The 24033-nt window shown below is 33.3% G+C and overlaps 1 protein-coding gene across 1 annotated transcript; it reads right to left on the bottom strand.

Annotated features, from left to right (window-relative positions):
- Positions 1-420: 420 nt before the first annotated feature.
- Positions 421-22391, bottom strand: LOC132560478 (nuclear pore complex protein Nup155-like). Its single transcript, XM_060225144.1, has 36 exons — positions 22324-22391; positions 20212-20360; positions 19868-20005; positions 19091-19187; positions 18748-18818; positions 18216-18308; positions 17178-17338; positions 16537-16642; positions 16007-16080; positions 15523-15614; positions 15051-15148; positions 14542-14694; positions 13868-13968; positions 13530-13700; positions 12945-13055; positions 12766-12828; positions 11703-11820; positions 11055-11205; positions 10716-10782; positions 10096-10205; positions 9428-9501; positions 8814-8947; positions 8374-8433; positions 7590-7721; positions 7267-7344; positions 6534-6730; positions 6080-6221; positions 5542-5646; positions 4878-5032; positions 4533-4662; positions 3848-3964; positions 3315-3435; positions 2608-2718; positions 1954-2090; positions 1540-1646; positions 421-1331 (listed from the first exon to the last, which is right to left on the bottom strand). The coding sequence occupies exons 2-36, from the start codon at positions 20354-20356 to the stop codon at positions 1196-1198; spliced, it is 4056 nt and encodes a 1351-aa protein (XP_060081127.1). The 5' UTR covers positions 20357-20360; positions 22324-22391; the 3' UTR covers positions 421-1195.
- Positions 22392-24033: the final 1642 nt, after the last annotated feature.

The following is a 24033-nucleotide window of genomic DNA, read 5'->3' as shown; positions in this document are numbered from 1 at the left end:
ATTAAATTTTATACACTGGTAAACTACAGCAAAGTCTAGGATTAGTGTGCTACATGGTTCTTGGGTCAGAGTCAAGGTCAGTTACTAAAGTCAAGGTCAGTTACTAAAATCAAGGTCAGTTACTAAAGTCAAGGTCAGTTACTATTTATTGAAACCTATCAAATCTATTGCTGCAGAGTTGAAATACAAACAAATTTTACCTCAGTATTTATGAGCATTCACAAATAAATCTACCATCTCCTGATGACAGTGGAACCCATATCTACTATTTTCGATGTCATTATAACATCATAATACTCCCAGGTAATATGTCACATTCATTCACTCTAGTTAGTGATATTGAAATTGAACAGATTCCATTAGTCTTGTGAAATTAATTTATTCACAAAATGAAAATAAATGAACAACGTAGATCGACATTTCATTTCGATATGATGAAAAGAACATTTACTTAGTTTATATTTATTATCAAGAAATTACAACTTTTGTTGTTGCACCCTTAATTTTCATATCATGATTTTCAACTGCTGGGTCTAGTTGAAAGTCGCCACATTAACTGAATGTAATACAATGATTCTTTAATCTGTGTTTAAGATTGTCTACATTGTGTCTTCTTTTTTTATATCAACATTTGCTTTCAACGAATAGTTTTCTATGATCAGGTGTTGGACAAAACAATATTATTTCAATGTCTGAATAAAGACAAACATTTGCAGATTATTCCAGGAGAATGAATGTCATTCAGCAACTTAAATTTCACAAAATTGAGTAGTTTGCATGATTTCTTGTCACAACATCTATTATCATTCACCTTGTCTATTTCAATCATTCACACACCATTTGTATAAAGTTTTCTGCCTCTGGACTGGTTTCAATTGCTTCAAAGTTTCTGAATCATCACAAAATCCAATGGCCTACTGTACAAAATGTCAGCAGAGCAGAACACACATATCCCTTTCATAATTTCCACTTTTCTGGACCTTCCTAGGAGAAATACTATTAATGATTCCATGTTTCCTTGTCTTTGAAGGTAACAGGCCCGAAGGCAATACTTCAATCAGTTAGATCTAAGAGAATGGAATCTTTCTTCTTTAATAAATGAATACTTCGTTTGTATTTCAACATAAAGATTATTTCATCACAGGCACTTGTTAGCTCAGCCATTGATTGTTCTTCCTATTTTTCACACTCTTCATCACAGTCTCTCAAGTTCGGCTTGTAAGCGTTTGAACAGTCCAACAAGTCGGCGGTGGTGATCCGTCATCCTCATCGTCTGTAGCTCCACTAAATATGTGGCCACAAAGTCCAGACACAGCGTTGAAAACGGTCGTCTACAAAATAGCAAATTGGTATGTTAGGGCATTACTAAAACCTATGTAACACAAATATTTTGTGACTAATATCTGTACAGGGAAAACTGAACACTCTACATAGCAAAACTCTGAACTCCACAGTAAAATCATTTACCTTTTTTGTCATCATGTTTCATGGTTAAGTTCAAAACTTGTCATTTATTTCTGAATAGACATGCAATCTCACCTTTCATAAACAGGTATAAGGGATGGGTTCGCTGTGAGATGTGCTAACAGATTTGACAAGACATCCAACAAGTGTAGGGGCTTTTGAATAGTCTGCCAATATGGATCCTGAAATAAATGTAACAGGGGTCTACATTAAATGTACAGGTAAACAAAGCATTATTACATGCATGTGACCATGTATCATACCGATGTTTTCAATAAAAGAATTCATCAACAGAACTTATGAAGTGAAAATGGCATTTTTCAAGAAATCTCTGTATTTCATTCAAAATTACATCATCAATTATCTTGTTACATCTTGTTACATTAATTTTTAGTATTTCACAAATATATATTGCAGTTTTCATTCATCAGGACTTCAAGAAAAGCATAAAATGATATTGAGCTGAGATCTTTAACAGATAAGACATACCCGTGATTTGAACATTCGGTCATAAATCTCCAGCAGTTTAGGAGGAGGCACACCAATCTCCAGCATCATCTCATACACCCAGGATGCTGTGAAGTCAAGCTCACAACTCCGCTGTTCTATATACTTCACCAGAAATGCTAAACAGACAAAAATATAATGCATCAATCCAAAATTTATCACAACATTTGTAAGAAAAGTGCTACAGAAGTAAACAAGAGACCTAGCAGCTTGATGGTCACCTGAGATAAGCAATATTGAATACATATGTTAAAAGTAGTTATCAAGTGTCATGAAACAGAAATCGTGATACTGAATATATTAAGAAAAGAAAAAAAATAAAAACCTCTAAGAATGTGGGTACAACCTTTTATTAGCTATGACACCTTAATAGCATAGTTTAACAGTTTGTAAACTCTTAAATTTCGTATCACAAATGAAAATTCCTCTGTTTCACAAGATACAATACAGAATTCCTTGCAAAAGCTCGTACCATATAAATAATTTTTACCAAACAATATGAATTATATTTACATAAAGATAAAATCAAGTCAAGTATTTAACAATATTTGAGCACCTGAAGAACTAATGATGCTGAAATCTATGCCATTGACATTATAGTAGTTATTTTAGTGACAATCTCATAGAATTTCCTACCTAAGGGGAAGTATCGTTCTGTCTTCATGTACTGCTTTCCAATTGGTTCCATCTTGTTTCTGATGTTAGTGATTCTCATAGGCGTAGTCATCTTCATGGTACCATCTACTTCTACAAAAGAAAAAACATTTCGAAAAATCATGTACGATTCTGATTTGATAATGCAGGGAACGTCAAAGCAACATATGATAATTCAATCACAACTCAGAACTAAATGAAATTTTACTAATCAAGTGTGAAGGATATACATATAAATGTAAATCATGAAGGTTATGCATGGTTGAGCATACATATATAAGTTCATATAAATGGCAAAGTACCATCAAAATCAATGTGTTAATATGGGATCTATTCTGTAACAGATTTGTAAATCCATTGAAGGCCATCTTTAAACTATACAATTCTGAATTTGTCAATGATTCTCTTGATACATTTTGAGAAATTGGCTTTAATTCATCTAGGACACTTTGCCAAAGGCAGTAGACACTAGCCTTATTTTCTCCTGATAAGCTAAAGCAACAGATACCAGTCTTGTTTACCTAGATGAGCTAAAGCATAACACACTAGACTTGTTTTCTGCTGATAAGCTAAAACATACCAGTCTGGTTTTTCACTGATAAGCTAAAGTATAAGACAACAGTCCAGTTTTCCAATGCCAATCTAAGGCTTAAGTGACTTTGATGTGCTACCACAAGCATAAGGCCTACCTTTATCAATAATGCTCTGCCAGAGATTTTCAACTAAAGCTGCATCAAACAACCCAGCACAGTGGATAATGGCCAATTTACACTCAGACAAGTCATATTTGTCTGCAAACTCCTCATACAACTGAAACACAAAAGCAGGTTAATTAAGACGAAAGTTTATGTATGTAATATGCATTTAGAGGCTGCTACCTATAAGTATACTTTAGTATAATACCCAATTTTCCTTACAGTATGAAATGCTAGCATCCAAAAATAGGTGTAAAATTTAGTAGGTGTAGGTGAGAGATGGAAGATATGCCAGAAATGCAAACATATGGATTGGTTGATATGAGTGAAAACCTCTTTATATTTAAGTGGGGCACTGACCAGTTAAACTGTTACCATGGTTTGTCTAAAAAAAGAACATTTTAGTGAAATACAGAGGTCAGGCTACCCTTAAAACAAGGCAAAAACCAACATTTTTGTATAATGATGATTACTAGACATTTACACCCTGCTTTCTATAACTATGGTGTTACATAGAGCATACATACTAGTGTTAGGTCTAGCAGATCAGAATCCAGTCGACTCAGGGCTTCAGAGATATTCTGTTGGTTGCGATCTCTTATTTTACTCAAAGCATTCTGAACCTGAAGTTGGAGTCTGCCAACCTATCAAAGACAACATATACATTAACATTCTTGTAAACCTTGGAAGTTTTATACACAATAATTCAATAAGAATTCCAGGGATACATTGTGAATAATGTCTACGAATCTTAATGGAAAGCATGAAATTATTTTCCACTATTGTAACAGCCAAACAGGACTAGAATATTCTCAGTCATGCTTGTGCATTGAATACAGGAAACTTTCACAGCAGTTGAACTTCAATTTGTTTCGCCCACTGGAGGAGATTAAATGGTGGTCTAAAATTTGATGCTTGAGCTGAAATACATGTCTTTATGGAAATTAGGACAGGTTAGGTACTGGGCAAAAATCAATAGTTCTAAGGCAGGGCAAAAAAATATGGGCAAGTTTTTTCCTCATATACAGTAATAATATTCATCAATTTGTTAAATGCTTGCTATACATTTTTCTGAAAATATACATATTTGATCTTCAAGAAATCTTTTCAAATAAATAAAAAATTCCAATATTTTTGGGTTTTTTTTCACAACATACAATCTATACCTCATATGTATACTACAACAAATTACTATGTCAGTAAACACCTTACCTCCATCTTCTCTTCCAGTTCATGCAGGAATTCGCCCTCAGCAGCAGAACTAGTGCGAGATGTAGAACTTTTGGCACACATGATAGCTCTGGATAGATACTCTATCCTTTGTTGGAGTCTTACATCAGTTCTAAAAGGCAAAAAAATAAAAACTGCATTATTATGATGTGTTTGAATAACATGTTTAACTTGATCTTGATCGCTATTAACTATAACAAAACTTCGCCCTTATATGAATCAGCTGTAAAAAAAATATGCATGAAATTTTTAATGATAAATTTTACCTGTATCTTCAAACCAAATTTTAGAGTGAACTGAAAATATTACAATAATATGCCATCTTACCCATGCCTTTCTGCTAGTCTGGACAAGATTTTGGCAGCTGCAGGAAAGTTGCGACTTTTTTCATAATATTTCCATAACATGTCTAATGCCCCAACAGCTTCCGACTGGTAGCCTGTTTTCCTTTTCAGATAAGGTTCCAGGAATGGTGACTGAATCTGAACAAAAAATTCACATGATAATCAAGATTAATCTGCTCGTACTTTGGATCTAGAAAACAAAGATAATTTACATCAAGAGCCCTTCCCATGGATTCCTTGTAATATTATCAAAAAAATGGTTGTTTCCAACATCAAAATATTTCTGTACTTCTGAACACCTAAGAAACAATGAACAAATTTTCACATGCAGAAAGGAATTACAGCAATATTATATTCAAACTATAAACAGAAACATTAAGGTTGAAAAGGTGATCATTCACCCAAATTCAGGAGAGAGAGAGTTCGGGTGATTGCATCCATCAAGGAAAGCATCTTTAGTATTCAGACACTCAGCAAGCTTCCTGCTTAGCATCTCAAAAATTTTTGTCCTGGGGTTTAGATCCAATTATTGGGTGTAAAAGACTCAGCTAATCTAGAAATAGATAAATCTATATCAACTTCAAGGAAATTAGAGAAGAACAGGCTCACATTTTCTTATAAAAATGTGTGTTAAATGAAGAATTTACCTCCAGTAGTTTCTCTGTCTGATTCATGCTATACAACCAATCATACAGGGCCACATGGAACAGTTCATCATCGCTCTTCAGGGCCAGCCGGAATATGTCAGACTTCTGTAGGTAGATATATAAACAATGTTCACTTACTATGCACTGATAACTAACATTATCAAAGAGCTTTAAACCAAAGGATAACGTGACTTAAAACATGATTATATATTAGTAATACAAAGAATTTCTGTAACATTTTGTTTTCCCTTTGATTACAAGGTTTACAATGAAAGCCACATAAGTATATACTGTAGACATAAGTGGCATTTGAAGGTCTGCTTTCAACACTGGAAGGGTCAAGTTTTATCAAGATACAAAAGAAGGATTTTTTAAAAAATTTCTTACAGTAAACAGCATCAAGATCTGAAACATTTGTGTGTTAACAATAAGGACATTAACTTTTTAAAGTTTTATAAACAAATATGGTACAACTTGTATACTAATTTTGACTTTGTAAGCTTAGCTGGGTGGTATAGGAAGTTGTCAAACCACTTACAAACTGATCAGCCTCCTGGGGGGAGAGTCTACTGGGGTCAGGGGTTGGGGGTGGCCCAGGAACTTTTGGAGCTTGTGGAAACGAGGTGCTTGTTGTGGACAGGAAGCCAAGTGTCCCAGTAATACAGTTATAGCATTCCATCCTGTGACATCAATATCAATTTATGAATTACAATTAATGTTTATCAAACGTACTCATAAAACTCAAATATTATACTGACTTCAATGTCTAATGAATTAAAGTATTCAAATAAATTACTGATAGGCAAAACTTAAGTTTAATGACTTAAAACAAAATTTGTGTAAATGTGTGATTGGTATTTCAATTAGCCATATATCAATGTCAAATCAAAGAAAAGGTAATGTCAGATGAAATTTACTGCAGAATCAACAACCATATTAACACAAGTTCCGTGATTTTTCAAAGTCTTATATGTGAATGTTTAAAAACTAACCTAGACATGTAGGCTGACATGCCTTGTAGATCTTCTGGAGGTTCTCCACTCCTGTAGAAGTGAAGAGCTAGGTGCTGGGGGTCTCGCTTGTGTGCCAGGGTCAAACATAGGTCCACAATTCCATCATAGTAATGAACATTGGCAAACTGGCTACATACCACGGTCAGCTGAAGGGGCTGGGATACCTCTTTATACAGCTGTAAGGGAAACAACTCTAGTTTTACCTTAACTAATGTCACAATATTTGACAACCTTTCATATTTGATATGGGAAAGTAGCTGCATGACACTTGAGATTATGACTAAAGAGTACTCACTGTAACAAAACACAAAAAAGAATGATGTTAACTGAAAAAGCAATGAGTCTCTTTCCAAAATTTTGAAAAGGTAAACACTGGAAGCATTACATCAATTGTGATTTTACCAATTAGTGTCCACAAAATGTTGCCTAGTTAGCACAATATGGGCGTGCCATACCATTATTTCATTAATTCACCCAAATTCAATAATTTGCCATATTTGTAGCTAATTTTTTATAAGTATGGCTTTTCAATGTTGATATTCACCTGCAGGTGACATTTTCAAGTATCTTGAGTACAACACTCATGACAAAATTACCATCACTTTTTACATTCAACATAGTAACTGTTTGTTGTAAAGTATTGTTACCATCAACAAACCCAGAAAAATTTTTTACAGCATACAAAGTTATATTTACAAATGTAGGGTTTTACCTTCAAAGCCTCCCCAAGCTGGCGTTTCTTTTCAGCTTGGTTCTGATTCACTCGGGCAGCTTGCAGTAGTTCACTAGCCTGTTAAGTATAAATGTTTCAGCATTTCATTGGACAAGTAGATGTCTGTATGCAGACTGCATTAGAAAACCTCTTGTTGGTTTTATAAATCATCTCCATGTGTGAGAGAAACAACACTTGACAAAAAAACTAAAAAAATTCTAGCAAGATCTCTGTGAAATGGGCTTGTAGTTATTCATATCTTCACATAATTCATCAATAAAAGTAGGATTCTACAGAAACAAGATCATAATTATAAGACTCACCTTTGAACAAGTGGCATCATCACTGCTGTATAGAGAGGGACAGATTTCTCGAAGCTTGTTGTTGATAGCATCTATTGTAGCATTGTCATCAAGGTAACGGTTAATGAGACAAGTTATCAATGAACTGCAGATCTATTTCAGAAAAGAAATAAGCTGTATGAGTTTTCATGTCAATTTTTGACAATTTGGTCCAATTTCATATTTCTCAAATTGCTGTGTCTTCTAATATCAAAATATAAGTATATTTGTGTATGTACATCTTACACCAGGATAACAAAATTTTACTAAAGATACAATTTCGACAGGTGAAGTTTTTTTACACATGATTTAAATACAAAAGGATCGGTAAAATGTCCCAACAATGTTAGCTACAAGAACAGGATAAAGTAAAATGGATCCTAAATAATCTGGACGCTGGTATTCCAGAGAACTCACAATCTGAATAAAAATGTTACAGAAGGCATTTCCACTGCACTGTTACTTAGCTCATCAGTCAAGAAATTTGAATCTTGGATTTGAAGAAACTTTACATGAATAAAATTGATTTTCCATCAAAACTTTTCAGTCAGTTATTTTTGGAATCAAAGTACTGATTGCACTGATGGGCAGATTTCTAAGACAAAACCACCACTGTTAGGTCATACTCCAAGGTGTTTGTTATGTGTTCATCTACATTTAACATTTTTTAAGCAGTATACACATCCGAATGAATACTTATACACTAACGATCTGATCATCAAACAGATGTGCTGTACATTAATAGCTTCATGGAGTATAAACTTACATCTTTGCCACTGACAACAAGATGTTTGAACATCATGGTTCTCAACTGATTCTGTTGGTCCTGGAACACAAAAGACAAATTCTAGTTCAACTGTTTACACAATCAGTACAACAAAAAGAAACTATTCATTCATTGAAAGTGTATATCTTATTAAGAACCGCAAAGCTAGATTGTGTAAAAGGGTGCTATCATCAGTTTTCTCCAGTTAAACAAAATTATTGATACGTCGTATTAACAAATACAGAAAACAGTTCATTGTTTCATCATAAGATATGGAAGGTCTGAAAACAGGCATGAAATCCTTTCTGATGGTAAGAATCCTGTGTGGTGATGTGTCATTGTTTACATATACCATAGCTATCTATAAATATTATATTACGCCTATACCCTAATCTAGGGAGATGACACAAAAATAAAAAGAGTTGAATGTGTAAGATAACCTTAGATAACTGATTGGCAACTATATGGAATTGATGGTCAACAAGTATCTTCAGAAGCCCCAACACCTCCTCTACACGATGGATAAGGTCTTGAATGTGCTGCAGTGATATCTTCTCCATCTTCTGGGCTTCTCCTACAAAACATAGGTAAACATAAACATTCCTACAAAACATAGGTAATAGGAACATAAACATTCCTTCAGTATATAGGTAAAATGACAAATTCTTACAAATCGGTAAACATTCCTACAAAACATAGGTAAAATGACAAATTCTTACATTAACATTCCTACAGAACATAGGTAAAAGGACAAATTCTTACATAAACATTCCTTCAGTACATAGGTAAAGTGACAAATTATTACATTAACATTCCCAGATACAGATCAAAGGTAAACGGTATACCTGAAGTTAAAATTCTCAGATGAAAACAATTCCAAAGTGGAGATAAGACTTATTAGGCTACACTATCATAATTAGAGGTTTGGAAAAAGAAATGGTTTTGCTGGAATAATATACAAGTTTACAACATTACAACACCATTTAATATCTCGATGTATTTTCTTGTTTTTCTTCAGAACACTGGTGATAATTGCATTTGGCTAGCTTCTCACCTTGAAGTGTTTTCCTTAACTGATCATCCACAGGGCCCATCAAATGTGATGAAAATGGCACTGGTGGCAAGTTACTGTAAAACAGGAAAAAGCAGTTCAGTAACATGTGTTCTAATACAACAGCTGAACTCATTTAACTTTCTAACAGCAATAACTTCATGATAACAAATATTTCAAAATTGATTTATTACACCTTTTTAAACTTTAAAATGTTTCTTAAGTAGTTAAGATACACATTAACAAGATTATGAGATGTAATGGTTGGAATCAGTCATTTTATAATTTGGAAGGTTAATACCTGCCAAGCTGTCTGGAAGAAGAGCTCAAGGGACATTCAGTTATCAGTGAAACTTGAACTTGACTGGCTGTTTACTGGTATATTACCACCAAAATCTTTTGATACAACTCGAGATCCAAAATGCCTATGTATGCTTTCACCAAAATATGATTAAACATCATATGTTGTAGCTTTGGAAGTTGTTTAATGTAATTATAAGATACTGATTGAAAGTGGATGGAGCACCAACAAATAGTTAAATGGCAAGTTTACAAGGTAACACATTATTATTTCCAATATTCTATTATTCTTGGAAAAATTACTTTGTCTATTAAATATTAAAGAATATCCTCATATATTGTAAATCATTTGTCGTTTTCATTTCCCATACCTGTCTGATGGTCCTGTTTCATATCTTGAATTGAAATCTACAAAATCTGAAAGACCACGAATGTTCTCTAGGATCTGTGTTAACTCCTCGGTAGTGAATGAACATGTAAGCTGAAAAAGTATGAGATATTCATTTGCTGAAAATTATATAGATAACATATCTCTTTAATGATGAATTTTATAGACTATATTACAACACATATAGTTTTCTTGATAATTAAAGGAGGATAACAATGCATAATATTCACAAGTGTTTATGGACCAAAACTCATATTTCAAATACAATTTCTATCAATATTTTATCTGGAAACCTTAATTTACAACAAACATAGATTTTACTATGTAATTGCCAAACATATAACTAGGTGGATGGTATAATACATTGTACTGTTATTAATGTACAGGGACAGAATAGTCACTTCAATTCATGTGTACTAAGTTTTATATATAATGGCTTCAACTTATTTGTCATTTCCTTTTTTCCTTTAAGGAAAATATCACATAAAAAAACAGAGACTTAAAACTAGCATCCTTTGTTTTCTCTGAGTCAAAATCATAGCAAATAATGAGAAAGAAATTCGGCAATAGAAAAGTTTGAATTAAATGAATATAAATACTTACATAATTTAGAATACCCTGGGGAGTATTGTAAGGGAAGTCAGTGGCAACAGCCGTTTCCCATATACACCTAACACAACAGAACAGCATATTATATGTTTACATATATTCACCTTTTCTTGTGATGTATATTAAAATAAAGTTTGTCCAATATCTACAAATCATATACAATTGTTGTTAAAAATAACTATTTCATCAAATATTCTATAACATGGTCATAGAAAAAACTGTAATTGTAGTGAAGTGAACTTAAAACGGTCCAGAACACTTAATTTGAGCACAATAACAACCTCTATAAATTTCAACAAATTTTGATACTAATACACAAATAAAAAAAAATACCTTAGAATCCTTGAGAGGTAAAGGCAGATTCCATTGTGTTTGCCAGAAAAAAGGACATCTTGTCCCATATTTGGTCCTGGGGTGAGGGAAGGATGGAAGTATCCATGACCCATGCCTGGTGCTGGTGTAGAGGTCACAGTAGGATGGAGTCCTATTGAAATCAACAACCATTTTCTCATCTATGTGTTTACTATTGGATACTATTAGTGGTGTAGAGGTCACAGTGGGGTGGAGTCTTATTGAAATGAACTTTTTCTCATCTATGTGTTTACTATTGTACAATACTACTGTCGTAGAGGTCACAGTAAGGTGGTGCCCTATTGAAATCAACGACTCATTCATGCATTTACTATAACACCTTGTGAGGATCTGGATCACAAAAAATTTATCATTGTATATATGTCCTGCAATAAGCCCAAGGAACAAACACATTACATCTTACTCAAAGTCAAGGGACGGGCTTATTACAGGACAATTAAATACTAATAGTGTGTAATTTCACTATTTGATTTATTTAAATTCTATTCCTTTCAATCAAATTATAACTGGAGTGGAATTACAACCTGCTATGCATTTATTAAAAGATAAATAGATCTATAAATATTTTTTTCATTTTTTTTAGATGTAGAATACATGTATAACACTTACCAGAGGGTCCAATATTACTGGCCATCAGCGAGCGATCCATCCCCATACCTCCACCTCCATAGTTGTACTGGGCTTCACCACCATACATAAAGAAGGCCATTGTAGCCCAGTTGGCTATCTACAATACAAAAGCAACAGATTTCTTAAGAGAATGTATCAAAATATCAGCCATGTACTAAGGGACAGATTTGTTTTTATATGACATAATTATATATAAAAGATCCTAACTACAGTCTCATGTATTTCTTGGTATACTTCATTCTTGCTCCTAATACGAGTACATTTCCATTCTTGTGAACAATTTTAATCTGAGATATTGACAAAAATCAATTTATTTTTAAATTTCTAATGTATATTTCTGATTATTCTTTAATAAGGCTAGGTAGTTAGTTTAGCTAACAATCAGTAGTTCCACAGTGTGAAGCTTAAGCAAGATGACCAGTCATACATTAGTCATCTAACTTCTCGCAAATAGACAAGAACTTCAAAACAACATTCCAGTTACAAGTACAAAATAGTGAATTAAGACATCCTTAAAGTGATACCTGAATCTGTGTATAGGCTTCATATTACAAATTTTTTTTGTAGGTTTCATGCCTTGATGTCTAACATACCTAAAATTAACACTAGCTTTTGCAAGAAAGAAAACGGACCAAAGTAAACATTGGTCTAAGACTTTCTTATTTGTTATGAATAGTGTGAACATTCATTGGGAAAATATTCAAGAACAGCTGGTGGACTCCCTTAAAGTTAAATTATCAGGGAACATTAATATCCCATTAATTAGCAATGAACCAATTAAAACACCTAATGGATTCTGACAGTTATTCAAATGGAAATATTTTAATGGGTCAACTTGTAATGTTCAAATTATCATTCCTTGATATTTGACTTTTTTATTGTGGAATTAATGGTAGGATAACTGTCAATTAATGGTAACTTCCATAGATTTGTACAATGTGATTTCATGGGGAATCAGTGGCCTACATAACTGTCATCATTCTTATTTGATGACTAAATTGTACCTTAAACACACAGGTGAATCTACTGTAAAAAGACTTACAGGTTGGTCAGCTGCAAGGCGGGAGCAGGCAAGGATCAGACATGTGGCACAAGCTTGCTCAATCTACAATACAAAGGTCATTTGTCAATTATCAACCCAGTACTTATTCCATCCTAGTTTTCATTGACACTTGTGCTGAAATTAGCAGATTTATGATATTGAGAATAATTAAGGTTTACCCTATGGAGCCTGAAGAACCCCTTCACTTCCTCTGCATCAGGTCCCTGGCAGTCTATCAAGAGTTGTCTAAGCTGATCCACAGGTCGCAATTTGCTAAGGATGTGGCTCCCCTGTAAATAAATGCCACAACAAATGAACATTATCAGAAAAATGAAAACTTACATGCTAATTATAATTACATGCTAATAATAATAAACCAATAAATATTTTGCATGCAGGGAATAATCAGTGCTTGTTGTGGTTTCAGCTATGTTCAAATGAAAATTCAAAGCAGAAATGTTTACATTCTAAACATTACACTTACATCTGTATTAATTCGGTAAATATGAAAAATTATTTTCCAATGCATTTTATACCTAAATGGCAAAAAACTGGTAGAAGTAACAACTTTCATCTTTAGAAGAAAACAGCACACTGTTAGATATTGAGTTTGATTTATCATTTTCTGATAAAAGAACATATTGTTGGAAACTGTAAATGGCTGTGTGTGTTTTGATTAGAAATGACAAAATGAGTTAATATGAATAAACGTAGAATACCTGACATTTGGATATCTATAGACATGTTAGATTTTACATATATACCTGTGCTGTGAGGAGGACAAACCTCCTGGGAAGCTCTGTGTGTTGTGTAACTACTGCAGGTGGGTCAGCTTTAAGAGCTCCCGGCTTGGCTTGTCGGAATATACCAGGTTCTAAAGCAGGTGAAGGAATCTCACACACAGCCCATGTCCTACCATTAACAGGAATTGTTGTCTGTAGTGAGAAAAAAACGATGAAATGATTACCATTTTCAAGAAAAAATAAATTCTAAATCTTTTATTCAACAGATACATAGTGTCAATGGGTATTGTGTTTATCAATATTCATAACTGCTAAAGGCTTGTTATATCTGAAATCCAATTCTGTGATGTTTGTTATACCTGGGCCTCCATGAGCTGGTTCTGGAAGGGGAAGGAATCTCCACTGATGGTCCACATGGCATCACTCTCCTCTGATTGTGATGACACCAGTAATAATGTACCTGAACCAAAATAAACAAAAGAATTCCATTTTCTTGCCTCTTTCTTAGTACAGCATAAAAATATTATGGTTATATGGATCAAATGTGAAAAATACCATAATTCTAAAAATGATTTATTTCGTAATATGACATTTAATAAAATAAAGCAACATATATAATTCTCCTTCAGAAGAATTTTAATATAAGCATATAAAATGATTAACAGATCCCAGATTAATTTAGAAAAAAAAAATTTGACAAGCATTTTAAGAGATAACAGTCAGGCAAAATTATGAATCTAGTAATCTTAGATACTCAAATAAAATTGTACTATGTATTTCCGGAAAGACAACATTTCAAATAATATAACTATGACATAGGGGTTAAACATACGTGTTGCACTAAGTAATATTCATTGTGTGTCTCTAGGAGTAAAACTATTAGAGTCTAATTAAAAGAACATATGTCTGAATATGGATATGTGATACTCTGCTCTTTATCTTGACCAATAAACAGCCATGGTCATGTTTTCCTTGTAGAACCTGATGTCTATCTAACAATATGCAGTAGGCATAAACATGCAACTCATCTCACCGTTTTTATGATAAGCTGTGTGGATATTACTGGGTTTCTGAATGCCTGCTGTTGCTGAAAACCCTGGCGGTAGACGTACATGGACCAGTGTCAGCATGCATGGACGTCCTTTGTTGTTCCCAAAGTTGTTAGTGGAGAAATATAGACGCACGCCTACATAGTCAATTTAAGATGGTGACAATTAATATGTTTATGATAACCAGTCTCAGGTTATGATACAAAAACCAGACACTAACCCATATTTCATTAAAATTATAAATGGTCTTTATAAGTTTGTGAGAACTTAAAAAATTAATCATAGTAAAAAAAAATCACCTGTAAAAATTTATATTTACTTGAAACCAAATTGTTTTATCACCATGTTTTTACAATATGTTCACAAACATTACCAGTGGACCATAGTTCATAACGAAATTACAAATTTGAAAAGAGAAAAAAGACGTTATCAGACAAAAAACAATCTAATGAAAAACAACATCATACCTTTGTGATGTAAAATCTGTACATACCTGACTGAGTTACTGCCACTAAGTGTATATTGGCAGATTCTTGTCGTGTTATTGCACTAATGTGAACCAGTGGTTTGAAGTTGGACCTTTCTATCGTCCTGAAATAAATCATGACAAATAAATACATTATCAATACTTCAGTAATTTAGTTGTAGTTTAACATCTGGTTGAGCATATTTAAGGACTCCGTCCTCCATTATATGTACAAATTTGTTCTCTTATGTACGCTGTTGGAACAAATAGTATCTTAAATACAGTATATTCTGACAAACTAGGGTATACTTTATCACCAGTAAAGTTGCTAGATTGATAATAATAATTAAAGATGAGACACAAAAAAACAGATATTGATAACACTATATGCCCACACTACCCATAAAATGATGAGTGTAAAAATAGTATCTCCATGCTCACATCAACATCACAATGTTGCATTCTGTTTTTTTTATTTTCTTAATGATGAATGTCTGACCTTGCTATGTGCCATGCATTGTGTACTATGGTCTGTAAAGGGATGGCTGTTACTCTACCCATACTGTTACCATCCTGTCCCAAGTCAAACACCTGAAATACATGAAAGTGTGAGAATACAGTTAAGTTCAAGAAAGGGTAAAATTTTGAAGAATTACAAAGCAAAATCAGTATCAAAATTGTCATAACATCAAGACTTCTGATTTCATTTGCCAAATAGGAGGGGATAGTGGAGTGAATACCTATGATCTTAAAAGGGTTTCAAAATCTTACTCCAATTTCATAAAAATTGCAGTTGGAATCAGAGCATACGCTCATAGTTTCTTGTAACTAGCAGGCTTAAAAATCACCCTTAGTGCTTGATTATACACAAATGAAACCATTGCATATTCTAAATTGAAATCTGATCAGTACCTGCTAATAGAAATGACATATTTCAATAAATATAGAGATATTTTCCATTCCTTCAAAGATATGACACTGACCTGTATAGTTCCTTTCTCTGACCGTGCATACAGGATGTGTCGAGACTGATCCAGGCTAAGCTGTACAAGTGGATCTGTGGGGAACAAAGTTACTTCAATGCTTCATTTTCAGAAATTTGTTCAGAAAGGATGAATCTATATCAAACATTTCAAAACCAACATGAGTGCCAATATTTAGTGTGGGATACATTTGTAACTATTATCACACACCTTAAAAAATTCAATTTTAACAATTAAATATTCAGAATGTATCTGCATGATTAAATAACCATGTTGATATAAAACCATATTTGAAGAAATGTAAAAATTTGCATGATTTAAACTTTTTTGTTAACTACAAAACACTGATCCATACCAATGTGATAAAAAGTGAGATCAAGATCTATTTATATCTGTAATTAAAAGAGAAAAATCAGACATAAAATACAGACCTTCCTTTCTGCATAGTCTTCAAAATGTTTCAGTTCACATCAAACTTGAAAGAATTAATTTCAACTTTTATATGAAGTACATGTGTTAAAAGTATTTACCATCTTCACTAAAGGAGAAGTTGAGGAAGGATGGGATGAGGAAGGACAAAGTGCTGGTTGAGTGGTTAATTTTACGACACTTCCGACTAAACCATCCATCATCTGCCTAAAACATCCAGGAAACAGATCCATTATTTCAAAATGTTCATACATATTAGTAATACTGGGTTCACATATTTTCATAAGTTTATTGTTTTTGCAATAGATACCCACAATAAATTAATCAATAAGGATATGTCTTAAAAAAACCCAATACCAATTAGAAGAGAATATCTCACAAAAATTCTACTTTCATCAACTATATACACTATTGACAAACTCTTAGATCATGAGAGTTTAAAAAAAAAAGCATGGTATTATCATGTCTGATTAACAAATGAATCAGCAATGGAAACAACATTTGATATCAAGGCAAGTCACCTTGGAATTAACTCTCAATTTTGTATTAAATATATATGTACTTGAGTATGCCATGTTCCAACCATCCATGAAAGATACAGCAAATTAGGAGAATATTAGTATCAAACTTTGATTGAGGACCAAAACTCTTAAACAGATCAAATCAATTTTAATATGCAATACTCCTAAAATTTATCTTGTACATTGCTATATCCAAGTGCATGATAATTACAGAACCTTACCTGATAAGCCAGCTCATATAGACAACCATCCTTGCCCGCCATAAATATTCGGCCATTGTCAGACCCAATGATGTTCATGATGTATGTGTTGTCCGTGGGAATGGAGAAGAGTGGTTCTGGTAAGAGGTGCATCTCACCATTCCCTAGCTCCGCTGATATCCCTGTTAAAACACAATCATTAATTACAATTTCTATCACAATAGGTGGATTTTATTCAACTACCAAGGCATCAATTAAACATTCCAACTACTGTATATGTATGCATATGATACATGGTAGTACTTCAGTTTAGCATGTTATGATTGGCTAACAGGATGAACTTTGACTTAAAGGGACGTGTCACGCTCTCATGGAAATTAATACCAGCAATAACCAGTTCACTATTGTTTTTGTAATAATTTGGTTTTCATTAGGGGATAACAAACCAATTTATCACAAGTTACAATTTGTAACAAGTTTTTTTATTTCCAGGTATTTCTGAAATGGCCAGTTTTGCATCTTTACAACATTTCACTAAAGGTCATATCATTACACCTCGAGTGATGTCATACACAAAAGTTTTCAGCACAGGACAAGATAATTCATCCTTGGAACAGCTTCTTTATTGTGGTAGAAATAGATGCCTTTAGGCTATATGTGTCAATGTTTATGTGTTGCTACTTTCACATAATTGTGTCCCATCTGTGGGCTTTATGTATTATCATTACAACATGTACTGATATAATGCATTGGGAAAGCCAACACTTTTTAAAGTTTAAGTTTAATGACAAACTCATACATATGAGTAACCTCTAGTTACTAAGTCATTGTGTGTATAGTTCTTAACAGCAAAGGGGAAATGAATTTCCAATGCATCACATATCTGCTTATTTATACCATTCAACTTCAGCCTGTAGACCAAATGGTGGTGTGGTCTATCTACTTGTCTACTTATTCTGTCACGAAATGAAGAACATTTTGCTCGTTGTAGGCACTTTTTGTGGGTTACCTTTACCGTAATATCATAACAATCTCCATTCACTCGATGGGAATACTTACCCTCCCTTGGTGCTGAGAAACTGACCCCAAGCAGAACAATATCCACGTGTGTGGCCAAGCACAAAAGATACTGGATGTGAGGCTGGAAGATTCCTGCAACAAAAGAAGTCATAGGCCTTCACACATCCTCATAAGGTATGATAATTAAAAATATATTTCAAAACAAATAAAACAAACTATTTGCCTGAAAAGGAATACAATTTTGATATCTGTGATCTTCCCCTTTGACCTAGAGACTTTGATATTCAGTGTGATTCTGATAATAACCAGTCAACAACTAGCATAAACAGTCATTATCTAAATTCTATACCAGTTTTCAGACACCATTCTAAGTAACAAATTTGTTGACATCAAGCTCCATTCCCCAAAGATTTTTTTTTGTTTTAAAACTCAGCATTTGTTAGTGCTTGATGTCAAACACATGCTATCGTCAGCCACATACAACTGAAGTAATAAAAATCATCTATGTATATTTAACTTAAAAGCCATCCATTCAATAGTTATTCCACCTCACATAATTTGCATATCTTACCAACTTTGGGTTTGACTAATGCTACACTAAGAATGGTTTCACTCAGTCCATCAAAGTAAGCAAGGTCACTTCTGCAAAAACAAACAAAAAATATCAATGACATATACATAAAGACTAATTTGCTTAATGAAGTTCCCAATTTTTGGAATCAGTACCCGATATATTTACATCTTTCATTATCCTGTTTAATTTCATGTTTATTGAGCATCACACAGACATTTCAAACAATGAAACCATTAAGGTCAGAACGTTTTTAGACTCAATGCAGTATTTTATATTAATGCTGGGTTTCTAAAGATTTTGGATAACGTAAAATATGTTCATATATTAAAGACCAACTTACCCATCTTCATATCTCCAGACAAAGATATCACTATCAATAGCCAGCCAAGCTCGTTCCACATCAGGAAATAGGCCCATCATACAATTACATTGCATACCTTCACCACAATCAAGGACAACAGATATCAACCAAATCTATATCACTGCCCACTAAATTATCACAGAAAATTTGAACTTCCCCATCAGCAGAAACTGGTTCAGCATTTGGGAAACAGTAATAAGGTTCTTAATTTAATGTGTGACACCATGGTCACAAGAGTCAAAATACACTGATGAATATTTGTGTCTCTGAAGAGATATATCTGATTCTTCTTTCAGAGGTTTTCACTGATATTAATTAAAATAAATTTATCTAGAAAAAATAATGCTGAGATACAAATTCTGCTAATATATTTGCATATGTAATATTTACCTTTTTGCATTAAATCAGTCTTAATTTTTTTGGAATTTTCTTTTTTCATGTTAACAATTGGCAACTAGCTGTAAAAGAAAACAGAATGTACTATTGGCCTACCTGGCTTCAGGAGCTGGTGCTCTCCTTTTTTGTTACTTTATTTGTTTACTACTTTTGGAGATACTTCTGTATACCACTATGTATTCTCCTGAAGCCTAGAAGATGAATCTCAACACAAATGAATTTAAAAGGATGTTGGTTATCTGGAAATTTCTCCAACTGGACATTTTTCTTGTTCTTATTCATAATGTTTACAACTGCAAGCTGAACTACATCACACTGTATATAAAAAAAGATTGTATCAAAAAATGCTATAAAGGATACGTCCAAACTGTTCCATGAGTTCCGGAGGGAGAGGAACCAGCTTGACGTTGCTGATCTCTGGCAGACATTCCAATCCAACTCTGGCTTCAGGTAAACTCGGATAGTCCAATTCATTCAGACCACTGACACAGGGCTGGTCTATCAATAAAATGTTTACATACATGTATGCATGATTTTTTTCCCATGCTAACAATTCTTAATCTTATCTAACATTTTTAGAAACAGAACTGTGACAGTAAGTCTGTGTATCTTTATGTAAATTTAATGCTTAATTATTCTAAAATGATTCTGATAAACATTCATTCGGTATTCTCTTATTGTTTAATCTAATTAAAGTTTCTTACTATGAACAGGAACTTTGAGCTGATCTGAAAGATCAAGATAGCTTCTGTCATCTTGCATATGCTTGTCCAAAAGTCTCCCAGCACTGTCCATCACATCTTGGTGACTTGGAGGAGACATCACCCCTGATGCCATGAAAGAAGCCATTTCCCTATGAACATGATAATAAATATATAAACAACATTTGTTGTGTACTTATCAGAACAATAATTTTAAAAAATGACTAATGCTTCCATCTCTATAGGTCCATATATCAAATCATGATACCAAAGTATTTAAAGTTAAATTCATAAACTTTCTGTAGCAATGCAAAAACATTGTTTACATCATATAAACTTGATGTTACAATTATCTAATGTTTAATTCAAGAATTTTTGCTTCACTATGGACCATTACTGTGCAGTACATTTCACCTTTTCTTCAAACTGATATGATGCAGCAAGTTTCATTACAAGTGGGTAATCAGTTAAATTCATAATCAGTTATCAGTTAAAATCAACTTTTCGATATAGTTAATTGATTACAGAAGCAACAAACTGTGTGTTCAATATTTTGGAAAAGTGTATGATTCTCTGAGCCAAAGATATTTTCTTTTTTTTTTGTAACTTCAACCTAAAATGCTTCAATTACCTAAATTTAACTTAAGAATGAATATTATTGGCAATTTTCATCTTTATTATCCATAATATGAATTTTAATTTTGCTAAAATACAAGAAAATATTAAGGTAATGATCATGATTTGTGAAAAAATAACAATCAATCATTGCATCAGATAAGGTTAAACAATTAGAAGATCAATTACATCCAATCATCGTCCTATCAATATTTATAGCATACACTTATACCTCCTTATATATACTTTGACCTTACCATGATGTGGCATTTCATATCAAATATAAAGGCATAATTGATTAAATTAAATGCTGAGATGTGATTTTGATAGAATAACCTCTATATGGCAAATAATTATATAATGTGAAGAGTACCGGATGTATTCATTTATTTCAATGCCCCAAATATGATTTAAATCTGGGACCTCTGGCTTACTATTCTGATGCTCAACCGATAAAGTAAAATAGATTTTTTCCCCCTAGGCAAGCAGGGAATTGCAGCTAGTAAGACAGAGGTCATGCATTTTAATTCTTGCTGACGCATTGAAATAAATTACTTTAGTTTCATTGATTAGTGCCCATCATGAAGAGACTCATGAATAACTCTTAGCCATGCCCTATAAGCATTGTTGTAAACCCTGGTAAATATTAGCTAAAATATACCACATGGCCAGTGAGAACTTCTCTTCAGCTTGACTGGGTGAGCATAAAAGTAGTAAGCTAAAGGATCCATGTTCAAATCCTAGTGGAGGTATTACAATTACAGATGTAGTTATTCAGATATGTTTCTATGTTCTTGTTTTTGGTTGGAAAAAAGAAGGGAATGAAACCTTTTGTATTTCAAATATATGGTGAAATGTTTGTATCCTCTTAGCTGGAATAAAGGAGACAGGGTTTGATTAATCAAAGTAGTCATACTAAAAAACACAGAAATATGTGATCCATTGTTTATTTATAAGTCTGCAATGCAACAGAGATTATCATGAATCTTTACCCCTTGTGATGATAAAATACCACATCTTTTATATAAATCTGACAACCTTAATAGACTAAAGACTCGCATAGAAAACAATGTTTAAATATTGTATTAAATCTAATTTTAGTGAAAGGGCTTGACGTTAACATTGCATCCTAGGAACGATGCTCATTACTCAGTAGTAATTTTATAATTTTCACGAACGATAGCATAGGTTCCTAGTAAGTCTTTTGTTGTGCATTGGAAAATAATTTTAACTCTCCTCAACCGCTGTACTGTTGCAGAACTTTGATCCGTCTAACTAACAAAATCTACTTATGTACTTAAATAACATATGATTTAGTATCTTTCTTCATTGTTTTAACCCATCCTTGTGGCACAATATCAAACAGCTGAAGATGGCCCGGGGGTTGACGACATAGAAAGAAAATCCAAATGATGATTTTTATTTTTTTTAAATAAGAAAATAGGATGGCCATCACAATCATTCAATGTGAAAGTAACGAAATGTAAAACATACACTTACCAAGGGAAGTCAATAATAGTGTAAAACTTCTTTGAGTAGTTTGTCCAGTCTTGACCAAGGCAATGTAACCGTTAATCTTCCAACACTGAACGGCAATACCATCTCATATTTTCCCAAGAACATGAGGTGCCCGCCATTATTTTTACCGGTAGGTGACTAATAAATAAAATGGAGTCGGAACGGAACAGAAGAAATTCCGGATGTCAAAGAATGTTCAAGTGAATTTATGTGTCGTCAGTATCATCTTAAATTGATATATTCAATAACAGCATGCTTTGACAAAATCTTACGTCCGTCAAATATTTCATTAGACTTTCAAGTAAAAAAAATGATAAAATAGAGACGACAACTGATGACTATTCATAGTGGTATGTGAAAGTTTAACACAGATCGTAAAAACTGGTGCTTCGGTATAGACCTCTCCATCAATACCGTAGCGAAAATATTCTATTCGGCCGGGGAACAGATCTAAATGTAACGAGAAAATACACATAAGAAGGACATTTTCAACATGTCTGTAGTAATCAGTTAACAGTCAAGATCAATTTCATCAAATGCACACCTCAGTTCGACCACAATACCGTCAAACGAAGATTCTGTTGTTAGTTTTAGTTTTGGTAAAATATCCAATATTCCCAATCAAAGTGACTCCTTTTTTCTTTTATCTTTGTTTGTTTTTTAAAGTGATAACTTTCCTATTTCTCTTCTTTCGTCTGTTTTTGCAGTTTAATTATATGAAATTTGAAAATTCCTCTTCAAAAATAACGCTAATGATCTTTAACTCTTAAATTCAATATCGTCATCTAACGGTCATTTTGTTTTTTCTAATCAGTCCCAGAATGAAAAGGTCACAACCAGAGAATAAGGATAATCTATATATGAAAATGAGAAAGATCCATCCAAAAATTCTAGAAATAGCTATAACATTATTTCATTGTCGAAATTCAAAATGTCCGCCTATCAGCCATTTTGTTTTAAAATCAATCTCAAAATCAAAAGGCAAAACAGGGGACCAAGGAGGTACTTTACATGAAATTTGAGAAAGATCAAACCAGTACAATGTGCTTCTCAAGAAATACGTAAATAACAACCATTGTTTATGGACTAACGACGGACCAAGGACCACGGACGCAAGGCGATTTGAACAGCCTACTATCGATGACGGTGGGGTCATTTTTTCAGGCCGAAAAAGTGAAAGGTATAAATCTGTGTAACGGTGTCCCTAATGAAACTAGATTTGGATTTTATTTCTATCACTTTGGATTTTCCTCGGTGGCCTCCTAGGCTTTAAAAATTAGGACCTAGCATCACTGACACTAGCAAGTCCTAGAAGTAAATTATTAAAATGTGCTATGGCGTTGTATTCCGTCAGCATGGGCAATAGTTGCAGGAAAATCATTCGAATCACACACTGATAAGGCCCGTCTTGTGGCGTTCCCTGTCGCATTTAGATATATTCTGCGGAGGAACCAATGCTTCGTGTTTTATCATTTTTGTTTCAATGACTTACGCTCACAATTGTTGAACGACGCTGGAATTAATTTCTGAAGTTTTTATAGCTTATGGCAATGTCATATAAACCCGAATGGCCATTATCTTTACAAGTATTAGTAGATACTCTGACAGGAGACCAAGTTGTACATCTTAGTTTGGCTCTTTTCGCACTGAAAGTATCAAGCTAATACATGATTGCGCTAATTTCAGCTTCGT

This window comes from Ylistrum balloti, unplaced genomic scaffold (genome assembly GCF_031769215.1).
Source record: "Ylistrum balloti isolate Yb309-2 unplaced genomic scaffold, AGI_CSIRO_Ybal_v1 Utg369668, whole genome shotgun sequence".
In the NCBI taxonomy this organism is placed as follows: domain Eukaryota; kingdom Metazoa; phylum Mollusca; class Bivalvia; order Pectinida; family Pectinidae; genus Ylistrum; species Ylistrum balloti.
This window is presented reverse-complemented; position numbering and strand designations above follow the sequence as displayed.

Excerpts from the sequence above, each read along its gene's own strand:
- LOC132560478 (XM_060225144.1), bottom strand. The coding sequence starts at position 20,356 with ATGGCTTCTTTCATGGCATCAGGGGTGATGTCTCCTCCAAGTCACCAA. Across the intron at positions 15,149-15,522 it reads AATGCATGGCACATAGCAAG|GACGATAGAAAGGTCCAACT; the intron begins GTCAGACATTCA and ends GATTTATTTCAG. Across the intron at positions 6,731-7,266 it reads AGCTTGGGGAGGCTTTGAAG|CTGTATAAAGAGGTATCCCA; the intron begins GTAAAACCCTAC and ends TTTCCCTTACAG.